The 16,252-nt window shown below is 51.7% G+C and overlaps 2 protein-coding genes across 2 annotated transcripts in view; one reads left to right on the top strand and one right to left on the bottom strand.

Annotated features, from left to right (window-relative positions):
• Nucleotides 1–6: 6 nt before the first annotated feature.
• Nucleotides 7–14,838, top strand: SLC15A3 (solute carrier family 15 (oligopeptide transporter), member 3). Its single transcript, XM_010839632.1, has 8 exons — nt 7–439; nt 3,855–4,144; nt 7,941–8,088; nt 9,754–9,864; nt 10,676–10,844; nt 12,954–13,112; nt 13,936–14,091; nt 14,568–14,838. Exons 1-8 carry the CDS (start codon nt 8–10, stop codon nt 14,720–14,722), a joined length of 1,620 nt encoding a protein of 539 aa, XP_010837934.1. The 5' UTR covers nt 7; the 3' UTR covers nt 14,723–14,838.
• The window catches only part of TMEM132A (transmembrane protein 132A), a 10,579-nt gene continuing 9,112 nt past the window's right edge, over nt 14,786–16,252 (bottom strand). The window contains 1 exon segment of the mRNA XM_010839631.1: nt 14,786–16,075. Coding sequence (XP_010837933.1) covers nt 15,017–16,075 — 1,059 coding nt within the window. The 3' untranslated portion in view covers nt 14,786–15,016.

Below are 16,252 nucleotides of genomic sequence, written 5' to 3' on the forward strand. Positions count from 1 at the left end.
GGTGGAGATGCTGGAGCGCGCCGCCTTCTTCGGCGTCGCGGGCAACCTCGTGCTTTACCTGAACAGCGCCGAACTCAACTGGGCGGGCGACCAGGCGTCCCGCGCCGCGCTTGTCTTCCTGGGCGCCTCCTACCTGCTGGCGCCCGTGGGCGGCTGGCTGGCCGACGTGTACTTGGGCCGCTACCGCGCCATCGTGCTCAGCCTGCTGCTCTACCTGGCCGCCTCTGGCCTGCTGGCCTCCACCGCCTTCCCCGACGGCCGCAGCTCCTTCTGCGGAGAGATGCCCTCCGCCCACCTGGAGCCCGCCTGCCCCTCGCCCGGATGCCAGTACACCTGGCGCGCCACCTACTGCGCGCCCACCCTCTACGCGGCGCTGCTGCTGCTCGCCCTGGCCGCCAGCTCCGTCAGGAGCAACCTCACCTCTTTTGGGGCCGACCAGGTGAGTGGCAGAGGCCCGGGGAGTATGGCGGGAAGAGGGAGGGATCTGGGAGTCAGGAGGCTACGACTGCCGGCGTGACCTTGGACAAACCACTTCCCCTCCATGGGTCCAGTTTCCTTATTTGAAAGAAGCTGGGGTGGGGGGTGGGGGGTCGGAGTTTGCTTATTCCAACAACTAAAACGACAATAGCGACAATCTTAGTTGGCCTTTGACGATGTGTCACTTTCCGTGTTTTAATTCATTTCATCCTCTGAACTACTTACAGGGTAGGTAGGTGGATTATGCCCATTTTACAGATGAGGACACTGAGGTTACAGGACATTAATCAACCTTTCCAAGGTCTCATAGAGAGCAGCTCAAAAGGAGGATACGGCTACCCGGACTTCAGGCCCCATCAGGAGCCCCAGCTTTGTGTGTTATAGCCATCTGGGGGCTGCAAGAGGAGCAAGCCTTTTCCTGCCAGCTGTGGCAGAGGTGGAGTCAGACCTATTTGTTCACATCTTAGCTCCGCCGCTCATGAACCCTCAGCACTTGGGCCAATATCCTAACTACTGAGCCTGTTTCTGTACCCTTTTGGACAGAAGATGGCACATAGGAGAAATTCAATAGATATTTGCTAACTGAATGAGTAATCACCTGATTTATTGTTGTTCAATTGTCAAATCGTGTCTGACTCTTTGCAACCCCATGAACTGCAGCACGCCAGGCTTCCCTGTCCCTCACTATCTCCCAGAGTTTGCCCATATTCATCTCCACTGAATCAGTGAAGCCATCCAACCATCTCATCTTCTGTTCCCCTCTTCTCCTCCTGCCCTCAATCTTTCCCAGTATTAGTATCTTTTACAATGAGTCAGTTCTTTGCATCAAGTTGCCAAAGTATTAGAGCTTCAGCTTCATCATGAGTCCTTCCAATGAATATTCAGGATTGATTTCCTTTAGGATTGACTGGTTTGATCTCCTTGCAGTCCAAGGGACTCTCAAGAATCTTCTCCAGCGCCACAGTTCAAAAGCATCAATTCTTGGGGCCTCTGCCTCCTTTATGGTCCAACTCTCACATCTGAACATGACTGCTAGAAAAATACCTAATAGCACAGCTGTATTTTGATAGCTCTACTCAGTGGGATGTTAGACAGTAATTTTTTAAAATATGTAACATGATTTGAAAAAAATCACTTACAATGTTAATGAGCAAAAGCAATGCAGAACTGCATACAGAATATGATCACAGCCATGTGAAAAGACCAGGTGTCTACAAAAGGAAGAAACTGGGAAAAATTGTAACAGTAGTGGGAACAGGATGCTGGACTAGTTAGTTATACTTTTTTTACCTAACTGTCTGTTTTAAAATGCTCTTTAATTACATGTGTTACATTCAGAAAGGGGACATTTTAGAAAGCATCATTGCATCCAGCTGTCATCCACAGTCCAGCATCCAACATAGTCTCCAGTGTCCTTGCCAAGGAGTGACTCACCCAGCCTGTTTGGATTCCTTTGGTGATGGGGGATTCAGTGCCCCCAGGACAGCCCTCTCCATTTCTCAGCCCCCACTGACCTTCCTTCAGACCAGGAGACTCCCAAGATTTGCCACTGGGAATCTCTCATCTTCCCTTAACTCTCCTCTTCACTGACATCCCACCCCATCCCCAGGTGCCCTTAATGTGTGCCTTGACCTCATTGACCTCCAGAGGGCCTCAGCCATCTACTGCCTCCTGTCTCTCCCACCTCTTGGTGGCAGAACTGACCTCTCAGAGGCTCGGCCACTGGGCAGCATGGACTTTGGGTGGGGCCGGGCCAGGCTGAAAGACTGCCTAGGGGTCTGGCCTGACCCCTAGGGCAGTTCAGAAACACTAAAATGATTTGAGGCAGGGATGGACATGATTAGATTTGAGTTCTTTAAAATGGCTCTGGCCACAGGTAGACAGTTGATGGGGGTCACAAGAGTGGGCACACCAGAGCAGTGAGGAGGCTGTTGCAGAATTCAGGGGGGGCAGTCAGATGGGCTTGAGGGTGGGAAGGGTTGGCATCATCTGGCAGAACAGCCATACATAGGAGCCAAGTGTTTTAACACACTTGCTGGTTTCAGAACGGGCCATCCATCATTCTCAACAAAGTGGCTGCTCATTTTGGGAGAACTCATTTATATCCTGAATGGGCTGTCTGCTCTTCCCCTTAGAGTTGCAATTGTCATATTCATTTACATCCAGTTAATAAATGGAGTGACTGCTCATTATGGGACTTATTCGATTTTCTGCTTAAAAGTCTACAGCAAGGATTTTCAGTGAGTGGACAGGCCTTTCCCTCTTTATTGCCAAGAGGATCCCTCAAAATCTCCAAAGGGATGCAGTTTTAAATGCATCTGTGTGAACTGTAATCTTACATTTGAAAAAGGAACAAAATACCTAGTTATCTTTTTCCTAGTGCAATCACAGAAGTTAAAGCTTGATAAAATCTGCTTAGCTAATGGATATATGTATCTCTGGGTAGAAGAAGAATGATAGGTTCTGAGATTTGGGGAGTTGTTGAAGGGGTGATGGGGTACAGAATTGCTTATTTAGAGAGGTGACTTCCAGAGCTCACTGCTTTTTCAGATTTCAGATGTCTGGGCCCTGCCCCAGACCTGCTGAGTCAGAATCTGTGGACCAGGATCTAGGAGCAGGACAGCTGCCAGTACAGTTGATCCGAGCCAGCAGACCGGAAGTGGGCCTGGGGCTTGGCTGTTGCAGATTGATCCAAACCCTGGGTAAAGATTTTTCAGCCCTTCTGCCCTTGCTGGGGGGCCTGAATTTTTTTTTTTTTTTTAAATCAGGCCAAAGTCTGCTCTTGGGGCTGCATCTAGGATCACTTCTGCTTTCCCTGATTATGCCAACTTTGTTTGACTGGGAGGCAAGTGGGGGTGGGGGCACAATAGAAAACTCTATTTGCATCTCCAAACCGCAGAGGAAATTCTCCATTGGACTTTGGTTCTTCCAGTAATACACATGAATCATATTTAATAATGTGGAGCAGACCCGAGATCTTGACTGGCTTTTTTCTGACTATGAAGGTTATGCACACTATGGTCTGCTCAAACACAAAAGGATAAATCAGCTAGAAATGAACAAAGTGGCATCAGAGACATCTGTTGTGTGCACCACTTAGTGACAATAAAAAAGCAATGTGTGTCAAGGGCATGAAGAAACAGCTGCGCCAAAATGTCCTTATCATTAACGAGTGACTCCCAAGGGAAGGGTTTATTCATTCATTCGACAAATATTATTGAGCATCTACTTAGTGATCAGGGATTAGGAAAGTGCCAGAATGCCCACCCACTGATGGAAGAAGTGTCTCTGTAGGAGGGTCATGCAGTCACAGAGAGTATGTCATGGCAGGGTGCCACCACACCTCCTTGGCCCTCACTCTTACCCCTGCTTTACAGGTGATGGATCTTGGCCGCCATGCCAGCCGCCGCTTCTTCAACTGGTTTTACTGGAGCATCAATGTGGGTGCCATGCTGTCATTGCTGGTGGTGGCCTTTATCCAACAGAACATCAGCTTCCTGCTGGGCTACAGCATCGTCGTGGGTTGTGTGGGCCTGGCCTTCTTCATCTTCCTCTTTGCCACCCCCAGCTTCATCATCAAACCACCCACAGGCAGCCAAGTGTCCTCCATGCTCAAACTTGCTCTCCAAAACTGCTGTCCCCGACTGTGGCACCGACACTCTGCCAGGTGAGGAGGGGGCTCTGGGGGGAGGGGCCGGGTGGTCCAGTTTAAAGATACTCTGGATCAGCTCCAGTAGTAGCCCTTCATGATGATGGGCACCTCTATGCCTGAGGAGGGTGATGGAGATGGGGGGTGGTAAAATTGACAGGGGACTAACTGTAGAAGGTATGAGGATGTTAACAGTCTTGACAGTGATGGAAGTGATGGATATAGGGATGATGGGTTATCAGTGACAATAACTTCTGGCAATAAATGCTGACCATGGCAGCAGAGGTGGTGGCTGTGGAGATGATAGTACAGTGAAGGCACTTGGGACAGAATTCTATACCACATTGATATTAAGTGTAAGAAAGACTAAGAAGTCAGCCAAACCAGTTTCTTTTCCCAAGGGAAGAAAACCATCCCCAAGAAAAAGAAATGCAACAAGGCAAAATGGTTATCTGAGGAGGTCTTGCAAATAGCTGAGAAAAGAAGAGAAGCAGAAGGCAAAGGAGAAAAGGAAAGATATACCCATCTGAATGCAGAGCTCCAAAGAATAGCAAGGAGAGTTAAGAAAGCCTTCCTAAGTGAACAAAGCAAAGAAATAGAGGAAAACAATAGAATGGGAAAAACTAGAGATCTCTTCAAGAAAATTAGAGATACCAAGGGAATATTTCATGCAAAGATGGTCACAATAAAGGACAGAAATAGTATGGACCTAACAGAAGCAGAAGATATTAAGAAGAGGTAGCAAGAATACACTGAAGAACTATACAAAAAAAGATCTTAATGACTCAAATAACTATGATGGTGTGATCACTCACCCAGAGCCAGACATCTTGGAGTGCAAAGTCAAGTGGGCCTTAGGAAGCATCAGTATGAACAAAGCTAGTGGAGGTGATGGAATTCCAGTTGAGCTATTTCAAATCCTAAAATATGATGCAGTTAAAGTGCTGCACTCAATATGCCAGCAAATTTGGAAAATTCAGCAGTGGCCACAGGACTGGAAAAGGTCAGTTTTCATTCGAGTCCCAAAGAAGGGCAATGCCAAAGAATGTTCAAACTATTGCACAATTGCATTCATTTCACATGCTAGCAAAGTAATGTTCAAAATTCTCCAAGCCAGGCTTCAACAGTACATGAACTGTGAACTTTCAGATGTTCAAGCTGGATTTAGAAGAGGCAGAAGAACCAGAGATCAAATTGCCAACATCTGTTGAATCATAGAAAAAACAAGAGAATTCCAGAAAAACATCTACTTCTGCTTCATTGACTACACTAAAGCCTTTGTGTGGATCACAACAAACTGGAAAATTCTTAGAGATGGGAATACCAGACCACCCTACCTGCCTCCTGTGAAACCTGTATGCAGGCCAAGAAGCAACCAGACATGGAACAATAGACTGGTTCAAAATTGGGAAAGAATATCGAGGCTGTATATTGTCACCCTCCTTATTTAACTTATATGTAGAGTACATCATGAGAAATACCAGATTGGATGAAGCACAAGCTGGAATCAAGACTGCTGGGAGAAATATCAATAGCTTCAGATATGCAGATGACACCACGCTTATGGCAGAAAGCAAAGAGGAACTAAAGAGCCTCTTGATGAAGGTGAAAGAGGAGAGTGAAAAAGCTGGCTTAAAACTCAACATTTAAAAAACTAAGATCATGGCATCCAGTCCCATCACTTCAGGTCAAATAGATGGGAAAATAATGGAAACAGTGACAGATTTTATTTTCTTGGGCTCCAAAATCACTACAGATGGTGACTGCAGTCATGAAATTAAAAGATGCTTGCTCCTTGGAAGAAAAGCTATGACAAACCCAGACAGCATAGTAAAAAGCAGAGACAGTACTTTGCCAACAAAGATCCGTATAGTCAAAGCTATGGTTTATCCAGTAGTCATGTACAGATGTGAGAGTTGGACCACAAAGAAGGATGAGCACTGAAGAATTGATGCTTTTGAACTGTGGTGGTGGAGAAGACTCTTGAGAGTCCCTTGGACTGCAAGAAGATCAAACCAGTCAATCCTAAAGGAAATCAACCCTGAACGTTCATTGGAAGGACAGATGCTGAAGGCAGGAGGAGAAGGGGATGACAGAGGACAAAATGGTTGGATGGCATCACCAGCTACACAATGGACATGAGTCAGCAAACTCCGGGAGATGGTGAAAGACAGGGAAACCTGGGATGCTGCAGTCCATGGGGTTGCGAAGAGTCAGACACGACTGAGTAAGCAACAAGAAGGGAGGAAAGTTCTGAATAACCTCGCATATGCACAATGGCTGCCTTTTGCCCCTCTCTTCCCTGAGTTTATTGACTACTTATGCTAAGCAAACCTGTCTCTAGACCGTGGACCCAGTTATAGCTCCTATCCATGGAATCTAGACAGAAAAGGTATACAGCATGCTGCTCTCCCAACCTGGTACATTGCTATAAGGTTTTGTTTGAATGATCCATTGCTGCCTAACGAACCACCCCAGAACTTAGTGTCTTAAGCAACCACCTTTTTTGCCTCTCAAAATCCTGTGGTTCACTGGGCTCACCTGGGTAGTTCTGCTTCTTGTGTTGTCATGGGGGCTGCAGTCACATGGGGACTTGTAAGGGTTAGAACATCCAAGATAGCTCACATTCCTGGTTGGCAGTTGACGTTGATGTTGACAGTCAGCAAGCTCACCTTGGTTCCCCTTTGTGTGGCCTCACCCCCGGGCAGCAAGGTGTTTGGGCTAGGAAAGAAAGGAAGCATGCCGAGAGAAAATGTCCCAAAGGGCAGGAAGCGGAAGCTCCGTGTCCCTTGAAGGCCTTTTGGAGTTTCAGCATCCCAGAGCGTCACTTCTTCCTCAGTCTGTTGGTTAGCACAGTCACAGGCTTGCTCAGATTCAAGGGCAGGGCAGATAAACTCCATCTCTCAGCCAAGAAGCGGCATCACAAACTGGGAGGGGAGAAGCTTACGATGGCCATCACACCGCACTGGTATGGTCCCTTTGGGCATCTCAAAGGATGAGCCAAGGCTCTTAGGTAAAAAGGGATTAGAAACTTCTCAAGACAAAGGGCAAAGGGTAAAAGTTGATCTTTCCTGCTTCCTAATAATGTCCCCTCCACCCCTACCTCTCCATTCCTTGGTCTGTAGAGAGAGGGCTCTCATGTTGCCTGTTAAGGAGGATGGGCTTGGAGACCACACCTGGGGAACTGGATTGTCTCAAATTGTAATGCCTCTTTCCCTGAGTCAGGCATGAACGGGGGCTTCCCTGATTCCCAGGCAAATCAACGCTATGAGTGGAAAAATCCCCCAAGACTCTGCCTGCCACAGCCTCTGGTCTTACTTCCCCCAGGACCCAAGAGGCTGACACTCTAGGATGGAATGAGCCTTGATCACCACCTCTGCTTCAGGGTTGATAGTGATCATATTGACAGTGGCAATGCCAACACCAAAAAAAAAAAAAAAATAATGGTGATAGGAATGGGAATTCCGTGGAGAAGATTGCTTTGGTGACTGTGGTCACCGTACTAATGATGGTGCTGCTGCTGCTGCTAAGTCGCTTCAGTCGTATCCGACTCTGTGTGACCCCAGAGACAGCAGCCCACCAGGCTCCCCCGTCCCTGGGATGCTGATAGGGGTGCAAATGTTGATAATGTTGGTGAAAGTGATGCTGATGGTGGAGTGGAGGAGAGGAGGGCAGTGATTTCCGAGATGATGGTTGTGATAACTGGTGATAGGGGAATGGGATTAAAGTAGGGGATGATGGTGGAGGTGGGAAGGTAGCCATGGTGGTGGTGACAGTAGCTGCCATTTAATCTGCTGCCTCTTTGGCCCCTTAGAGACCCTCCCAGTGCCCAGCTGCTGCCTGACCAGAGGTTTCCCCAGCCTGGCCCTTCCCCGCAAGAGGACATCGCCAACTTCCAGGTGCTGGTGAAGATCTTGCCCGTCATGGTGACTTTGGTGCCATATTGGATGGTATACTTCCAGGTCAGCACCCCTGCCCTTTCACTCTAGAGGAAATGGCTCCCTAAGCCCCTTAGTAGTCTCATCTCTCACCATAGATGCTCTGGACACATGGAATGAGGGTGGTGTGGTTCAGTCGCTAAGTCATGTCCAACTCTTACAACTCTATGGGCTGTGTAACCTACCAGGCTTCTCTGTCCGTGGAATTTTCCAGACAAGAATACTGGAGTGGGTTGCCATTTCCTTCTTCAGGGGATCTTCCCAACCCAGGGATCGAACCCCCGTCTCCTGCATTGCAGGAGGATTCTTTACCATCTGAGCTACCAGCCCCTCCCCCCATCTCCCCTGTGGAATGGGGAAAGGGCTTACAAAGTGAACTGCAGGGAGAGGGCCTCAAAAAGTGAACTGCTGCCTGTAGCAGCCAGGTGGGCCCTGATGCAAAGCTGTCCCAATAATTACATTCCCTGAGTGCACAAGGAGCTCTGGAGACGGGTCTGAGGCCCAGTGACTGAATAAATCACCCCATCCCTCCCAGCCTCAGTTTCTCATGTTAGACTAGAGGTCAGACAGCTCTGAAGCATTCTGATTCTCCGACTTGGCAATGAAAGCCCAGAGAAGGTGGGTCAGTTACCTGAGACCCTACAGCAAGTCTGAGACAAGCTCAGCACCTCAAGTGCTTTGCAACAGAAGTTCCCAGCCCTGGCTCTGCCTCAGAATCCACTGCAGAGTCTTTAAAAAATATACAGATTCCCAGGTCTCACCCCCAGATTTGTGAAAGAGAATTGCTAGGGGAGTCTCTAGTGTAATAAACTTCTCAGATGATGCTAATTCTCAGCGAGGTTTGAGAACCACTGCTTTCTCCCGCCCCGCAAAGTGTGTGGGTATGTGGAGGGTGGGCAACGAACTCCAATCTCTAAGCCCCAGGCCCCACATCTGCTTTCTAGGAGTCTTGTTTCGAGATGCAGAAGATGGGGGTCGTTCGGGGTCAGCCTGCTACTTGGGGACAGCACAGAGGCAGAAACTGTCTGTGATGGGACGTGTGTGTCCATGGTGATCCCCAGTCACACCAGTTGTTAGAACACTGACATTCTTCCATAACCAGTCAGCAAATAGCTGCTGCCTTGGTCAACCCAAGGGCCCTCTGCTGCCCCCGGCCCTTCTGTGGGATTCTATCAGATCCCCCTCCCTCACAGAGCAACTAACAGGGTAACACCTGGGATGGCAGGGCCCCCTGGAGTCTGCTCCTGCCGCTGTGTCCAGGGACACTTTGGTGGATCAGTGGCTATGCATCCCCAGTTGTGTCAACGCGTGTGACTCAGCTTGGCTTCAGTGTCAGATAAGAGCTCCCCATGGGGCCAGCCATGTCATTATCTTACCCATGTCAACAAACATTTATCCACGAGTACTCTATGCTGGCCCTGGAGACATGAACATGAGCCAGACCAGCTGGGACCCCGGCTCTGGAGCAAAGCTAGGCACGTAGCCCTCAGGCCTGGGAACAGAGTGACGGAAGCTCCCCAGGAGTGAGGAGGGTGGTATGGTCTCTTCTCCCTGAGACTAGGAAAGGGGACAGCTGCCTGGCCACCCTGTACTGCTGCAGAGGAGTGCCTGACTTGGAGCTAGGAGCGTCCTGGGGTGGAGGTGAGGTGGCCAGCTCTGTTCCAGCCTCACCTCTAGCTCTCTTGACAGATGCAGTCCACTTACGTCCTGCAAGGTCTTCACCTCCAAATCCCGAACATCTTCCCCAACTGCCCTACCAACAGATCCGAGGCTCTGAGAGCCCAGGGCAGTGTCTACAAGGTGAGAGACACATGTGCGTTCAGCCCCAATCTCGGGCCAGGCTGGGGGATTCCTCTGAGAAAAGGAAGACTGAAGCGGCCTCCACGCTCCCGTCCCCCAGTGGCAGAGCATCCTTGGAATATAGAAAATTCACCTGGAGGTCCAGGCATCCTGCCCCAAAGCTCAGCTGTAGCTTGTACAAGACTTCAGGCCGGCTTCACTCCACTGCTGCTCTGAAGTGGCCCTCACTGCCCAGTTTGCACCAGACCCTCAGATCAGACACACTCGGGGCATCCTCATCTCTTCCTCACTTGCTCCCTCTCTGGAACCCCCAGATACTCAGATCTCTGCCTTGCACCAGAACTTTCCAAACCAGTTCCTTGCCATCTCAGAGACTCTTAAAATCAAAGACTCTTCATAATAATAAGAGCTATATGGCAGATAAATGACATATTAGGTGCGTAAAAAGTTTGTTCAAGTTTTTCTGTTAACACCTTATGGAAGAACTCCAATGGACTTTTTGGCTAACTAAATATTTGCTTCTAAACCTCATGCCTTGCCCATGGCAGACATCACTAATCAATTTCGACATTCTTTCATGCTGAGCCCATGAATGTTCCAAGCAGCCACAGCCAATTGATAGAAGGAAGCTGTTTGCCATCCCTGATCTAATCCGTCCCCTAGTTGCACAGCCGAGGAGTGTGCATTCAGGGGAGGGGAACAAACTGACTCCGGGTCACGCAGGGACAGTCTGGATGGAGTCCAGGTCTGCTGACCCCAGTCCGAGCTCCTTCTGTTCTGCTCACCTGCCCCTCTTGGTTTCTTCTTGCAGATCCCAGAAGCCTGGCTGCTCCTGGCCAATGTCGTGGTGTTGCTGATCCTGGTGCCTGTAAAGGACCACCTGCTTGACCCTTTACTGCTGCGCTGCAAGCTGCTTCCCTCGGCTCTGCAGAAGATGGCCCTGGGGATGTTCTTTGGTTTCACTTCGGTCATTGTGGCAGGTGCAGTGTAGGGCCTGGGGGAGTGGGATGGCCTTTGTCTGGGGCTGGAGGGAGGCTGGTTCCCCCAGGGGCTGATGCTGGAGCTGTGGGTCTGGGCCAAGTACACCCTCCACCTGTGGGTGCCAGTCTTGGTTTCTGGAAGATGTAAACTGAAAGAGACCCTCCTCCTTGAGTCCAGCCTCCTCTCATTTTTGACAGATGAGGAAGCTCAGGTCAAGAGAGGAAAAAAGATTTTCCCCAGTGGGATGTAAGCCCTCTGAAGGCAGGGAATTTTTTTTTCTTTTTTTATTCACTGCTATGAATAATGAGGGGTTCTCTGGTGGCTCAGATGGTAAAGAATCTGCCTGCAATGTGGGAGACCCACGTTTGATCCCTGGGTCAGGAAGATCCCCTGGAGAAGGGCATGGCAACCCACTCCAGTATTCTTGCCCAGAGAATCCCATGGACAGAGGAGCCTGGCAGGTTACAGTCCATGGGGTCGCAAAGACTCGGACATACTTTGTTGAGCGACTGAACAACAACATGAATAATGAACATAGGTACTCAATAAGTGTGTAGAATGTGTTTTCCAAAGACACACAGCTGTTCAGTGGTTGGGGGACTTTTTTCAAAAAGTATTTACTATTTATTCTCTTCTTTCTTCCATTTCAAAAGGATTTGAAGCTGCAAAGCTGCTTACAAGAAAGGGCTCTGATAAAAGAAGCTTTGCTTGCTACTGTACTGACCTCAACCCTTTCACTTTGTGACATAATGATCCTGAAGTTTCTTAGTGTCTCTGAACTTCATCTTTAAAAAGGAGAGAGTAATTCATTCAGACACTATGCAGGGCCTGGGCTCTGCCCTCATGGAATGTGGTCTAACAGGAGTGTTGTGAGGATTAAACAAGATGAAGTCAGTAAATCACTCAGCACCATGCCTGGATCATAAGTAGGAGCCAGAGGAATTAAAGCTCAGTAAACAGTATTGTGTTTGTTTACTGGAGGATGAAAGGATGAAAACCAAACTAGATTGTTTTTCAACTAGGTACTTTGGTAAATTTTGTCCTATATCACCCTCACAAGAATCCTGGGATTTTTATTCCTGTGTGCGTGCTCAGTCGCTCAGTCATATCCAACTCTGCGACCCCATGGACTGTAGCCCACCAGGCTCCTCTGTCTATGGGATTCTCTAGACAAGAATACTGGAGTGGGTAGCCAATACCTTCTCCAGGGGATCTTCCCAACCCAGGGATCTAACCAGTTTCCTGCATTGCAGGTGGATTTATTGCCACTGAGCCTCCTGCATGAAAGTACTGGGTCTCAGAGAGGTTAAGTGATTGGCCCAAGGTCACACAGCTAACCAGTGGCAGGGCCATGACTGGAACCCAAGTCACTTAATTACATAAATGGTTTTCATTCCATGAGAGCACAGCTGTCTCCTAAGCAATGAAGGGAGAGAAAATAAACTTGAAAGCCAGGTTAGAAATGCTGCTGTAATACTTGATGCTGCAGCAGAGGAGTCAGGTGATATCATGGGAAATGGGCCAGCTTTGAAACCAGACACACTGAGGCACAAGCACAGCCTCAACTACTTATCAGCTTTGTGACTTGGGGCTGATTGCTTAAAGTTCTCTTTCTCATTTACAAGAATGCATACTAGGTGTCTCACCCATAACAGGCTCTCAATTAATAAGAGCTGTTACTGTTATTGAGTGCAAAATCGAGTTCTGAGCTTCCTAGCAGCTAAGGCAAAAAGGGAATAGTTGGAGGGCCAGTATTAATTTCCTTACCTGATGCCTGGTCAATCACTAGCTACTTAGGGAATACCCGCTACCTGCCAAGCTCTGTCATGGGCAAAGCTGCCTAAAGGCTTCTCAGGTGGTGCTAATGGTAAAGAACCTGCCTGCCAATGCAGGAGACATAAGAGACATGGGTTCCATCCCTGGGTTGGGAAGATTCCCTGAGGAAGGGCATGGCAACCCACTCCAGTATTCTCACCTGGAGAATCCCACAGACAGAGGAACCTGGTGGGCTGCAGTCCATGGGGTCGCAAAGAGTTGGACATGACTGAAGAGACTTAGCACAAGCTGCCTACAGTGGATCTGACTGTATTCCTTCTCTCTGCCACCAGGAGTCCTGGAGATGAAGCGTTTAGAATACATCAATCACAACCAGACTGTGTCCCAGCAGATTGGGCAGGACACATACTACGCAGCACCACTGTCCATCTGGTGGCAGACCCCTCAGTACCTGCTCATCGGGATCAGTGAGATTTTTGCCAGCATCGCAGGTACCCTGGACCCCACCCCTCCCCACCCCCGCCCTGCTCTTGCACAGGTGATGGGCTCTGCCTGGTGGTGCCTTGAAGTAAGAGGTTGCACGGGCTCAGCCTCTGGAGCTTGTCTTCGTGGAGGCAGGCAGGACCTTCTGAGCAGGGCTGCGGTCACCCAGTGGGGACTTGTCAGCACTAATCCCAGTGGGGATTAGAGGTGAATAAGACATTCCCATACCCAACTTCCCTGCAGTCCCCCTGGTGCCACGTTCCCCACCCTCTGTGTCTTTGCACTTGCTGTCCCCTCTACCTCCCTATTTCACAGATTGGATGTGAACTCCCATTTCCCCTTCAGTCTAAGACTTCCCCTCCCTGTCTAACTGCCGTGTTCTCCACGAGTCCGTCTCCAAGGCCCCTGGGCAGACGGGGGTCCTCTCTGCCCTCCCTTTGTTCATGTGGCCCAGGGCAGAGGAAACAGGGGCGGAGACAGACTTTGGGAAGAGACTTCTGAGGTTGAATCAAAATGATGTGGTGATGATGTGAAAGCTGGGCAGAGAGGGTGGGGGAGAGAGAGGGTGAAGGCCGGGCTGGCTCAGCGGTGCCATCACTGAAGTGGGAGACCCAGGAGGAAGGGGCAGAGGGGAGACAGCAGTGTGGGAGCAGCCAGGAGGACATGTCCAGACAGGGAAGATGAGCCGGGCAGAGGCAAGGGGCCATCCGGGGGAGGCCAGGAGGGAGGCTCGGGGGGGGGGGTGGGGGCTGTGGCCCAGGAGGCTGGGGCCTGAGCCTGTTCTCTGCTCCTCCCCCAGCCCCTTGGGTAACCCTTCCTCCCTCTCTGCAGGCCTGGAGTTTGCATACTCAGAGGCCCCACGCTCCATGCAGGGCGCCTTGATGGGCATCTTCTTCTGCCTGTCCGGGGTGGGCTCGCTACTGGGCTCCAGCCTGGTGGCACTACTGTCACTGCCAGGGGGCTGGCTGTACTGCCCGGAGGATACTGGTGAGTCTGGGGGGCTCCCCGGGAATGGGACACGGTTGGAAGGAGGCTTAGAAAGGGGTTGTCAACTGCGAAGTGCTTTGACCCCAGGCAGAAGGAAATGGCACGTTAGACTCAGGAGAACGAGGTTGGAGCCCAAACCTAGCCCACCGCCCACAGCGTGGCCTCCCCTCCATGGGCCTCCATGACCCTAACTATCCAAAAGGAGTCTAAACTCAGCAGACCTCCAAGGCGGCTTCCTGCTTCTGGAACCCTGCCAGTCTAGTTAAGGGTCACCTTTCTTGGTCTGTTTTAAGCCCCTGAAAGAAGAGCCAGCTAACAGGACATTGTAGACGCCACAGGAAACACCCAGGGCAGCCCAGTGCTAGAGGATCATCTGCCCAGTGTGTTCAGATCCCACCCATTGCCCACTGTGACTTCAGCTGCCAGCCCCAGGAGAGCCCCACCCTGACCCAAACGCCAACCCCTCCTTTCTCCAGGGAACATCAACAAATGCCGAATGGACCTCTACTTCTTCCTGCTGGCCGGCATTCAGGCTGCAGCAGCCCTGCTGTTCATCATCATCGCTGATCGCTATGAGAGGGCAGCCAAGGGCCCAGCCCCCCAAAGCTGTCCCAGGAGGGACAGTGGCTGAACAGGGCCCCCATGCCCCACCCTCGCCTCTCTTCCCCCAACACAGACAGCGGCAGTCCCCGGCTGGAGTCTCCTTCTCAGTTTATTCCGACGTTAGGATGAAATGGTTCTCATAAATAAGGGCCACGAGCCCTTCCTCACGACCACGGTCCATGACAAGGGGCAGGGCAGAGGGGGCCTGGGTGGGAGTCCCGGCAAGGGGCCAGGCAGGACTCAGATCAACAAGCACCAGAGGATGAACGGGAGGCTGCCCGGGTTGGAGGCCCACGGCGCCGGGCCAGGCAGGCTGGGAGGGTCAGGAGCTGCCCCGGATCCGCTCCATGTAGCTGCGCAGCTCCTCAGGGTCCTTCAGCCCCATGTCCTCACACACCCAGCGGATGTCCTCCTCGCCCGCCACCAGGATGGACTGCACGGCCGGAGCCCCCACCGGCTCCTCGGGCAGCTGGGCCGGGGGCGCTGGCGCAAACGTCACAAATTCCACACGCTTCCTCCGCCCCCCGGCTTCCTTCCTGGCCAGGGTGCCCGAGGAGCTGGTGGTGGCCCCAGTAGGAGAAGCCTGGGCCTGGGCCAGGGTCAAGGCCTCCCCTCCTCCCCCACTCTCACAGGGGCAGCCCCCCTCCCCCTTGGGCAGGCCAGGAGACTGCCGGTCCAGCTGGCGACTCAGTTCCTCCTGGTCGGTGCCCAGCCAGACCCAGTTGTGGGGCTGGGGGGAGGCAGGGTCAGTGGCACCGTCGGGAGGCTCCTTGCGCTGGTAGCGCAGCACAAAGACCACGCCATTGACCAGGAAGATGAGGATGGCCAGACAGAAGATGCCCAGAAGGGCATACATGCCCAGCTCTAGGTCAGTGACCCGCTGAGGGGCGGGGACCATCTCCTCCTCTCCCTCCTCCTCCTCCTCCTCCCTAGCTTCTGCCTCTTCCTTCCTGGCCTCCTCCTCTGTCTGCTCAAACTTGCCCCTCACATCCCCGCTGCCCCCCATGCTGCCTGCTGCCCACCGTCCTCCACCCACGCTGGCTCCTGGGGCTGGCGATGAGCTCCGAGCTGGGCTGGATGGGAGGGCAGGGGCTGAGGTGGGAGCAGGGGGCAGCCCCAGCCAGGCAGTGCCAGAGGCCAGGGGCACACGGTGGCGGCCACGGCGGCAGGGCTCTGGGGGGTGCAGAGCCACGTGCAGGGGCAGCCCCTCGGTGCCCGCCCCACTCACCACTACCCGGAGTTGGGCACCCTGCTCCTCAGCTGGCAGCACGGCACCGGGCTCCTCAGCCGAGACGGACAGTCCCAGGTCATGGTGGTCGTAGAGCTCGGCGGGGGCCAGGGTGTGGTCAGAGAAGGACAGCCACAGGGAGAGGGCCACCTCCTGTGGGGCACACAGACACGGGCAGAGACATGCGAGGGCACGCACGCACGCATGCACACAGAGACCACTCCCACGGACACAGGCCACATGGAGGAGAAGAGACCAGAGAGAAAACAGACACAGGCAGAGAGGGACAAGACACAGGGAGAGAGGGGACATGCGTCAATCACCTGTCTG

The sequence above is a fragment of the Bison bison genome, unplaced genomic scaffold (genome assembly GCF_000754665.1).
Source record: "Bison bison bison isolate TAMUID 2011002044 unplaced genomic scaffold, Bison_UMD1.0 scf7180017864124, whole genome shotgun sequence".
NCBI lineage: Eukaryota > Metazoa > Chordata > Mammalia > Artiodactyla > Bovidae > Bison > Bison bison.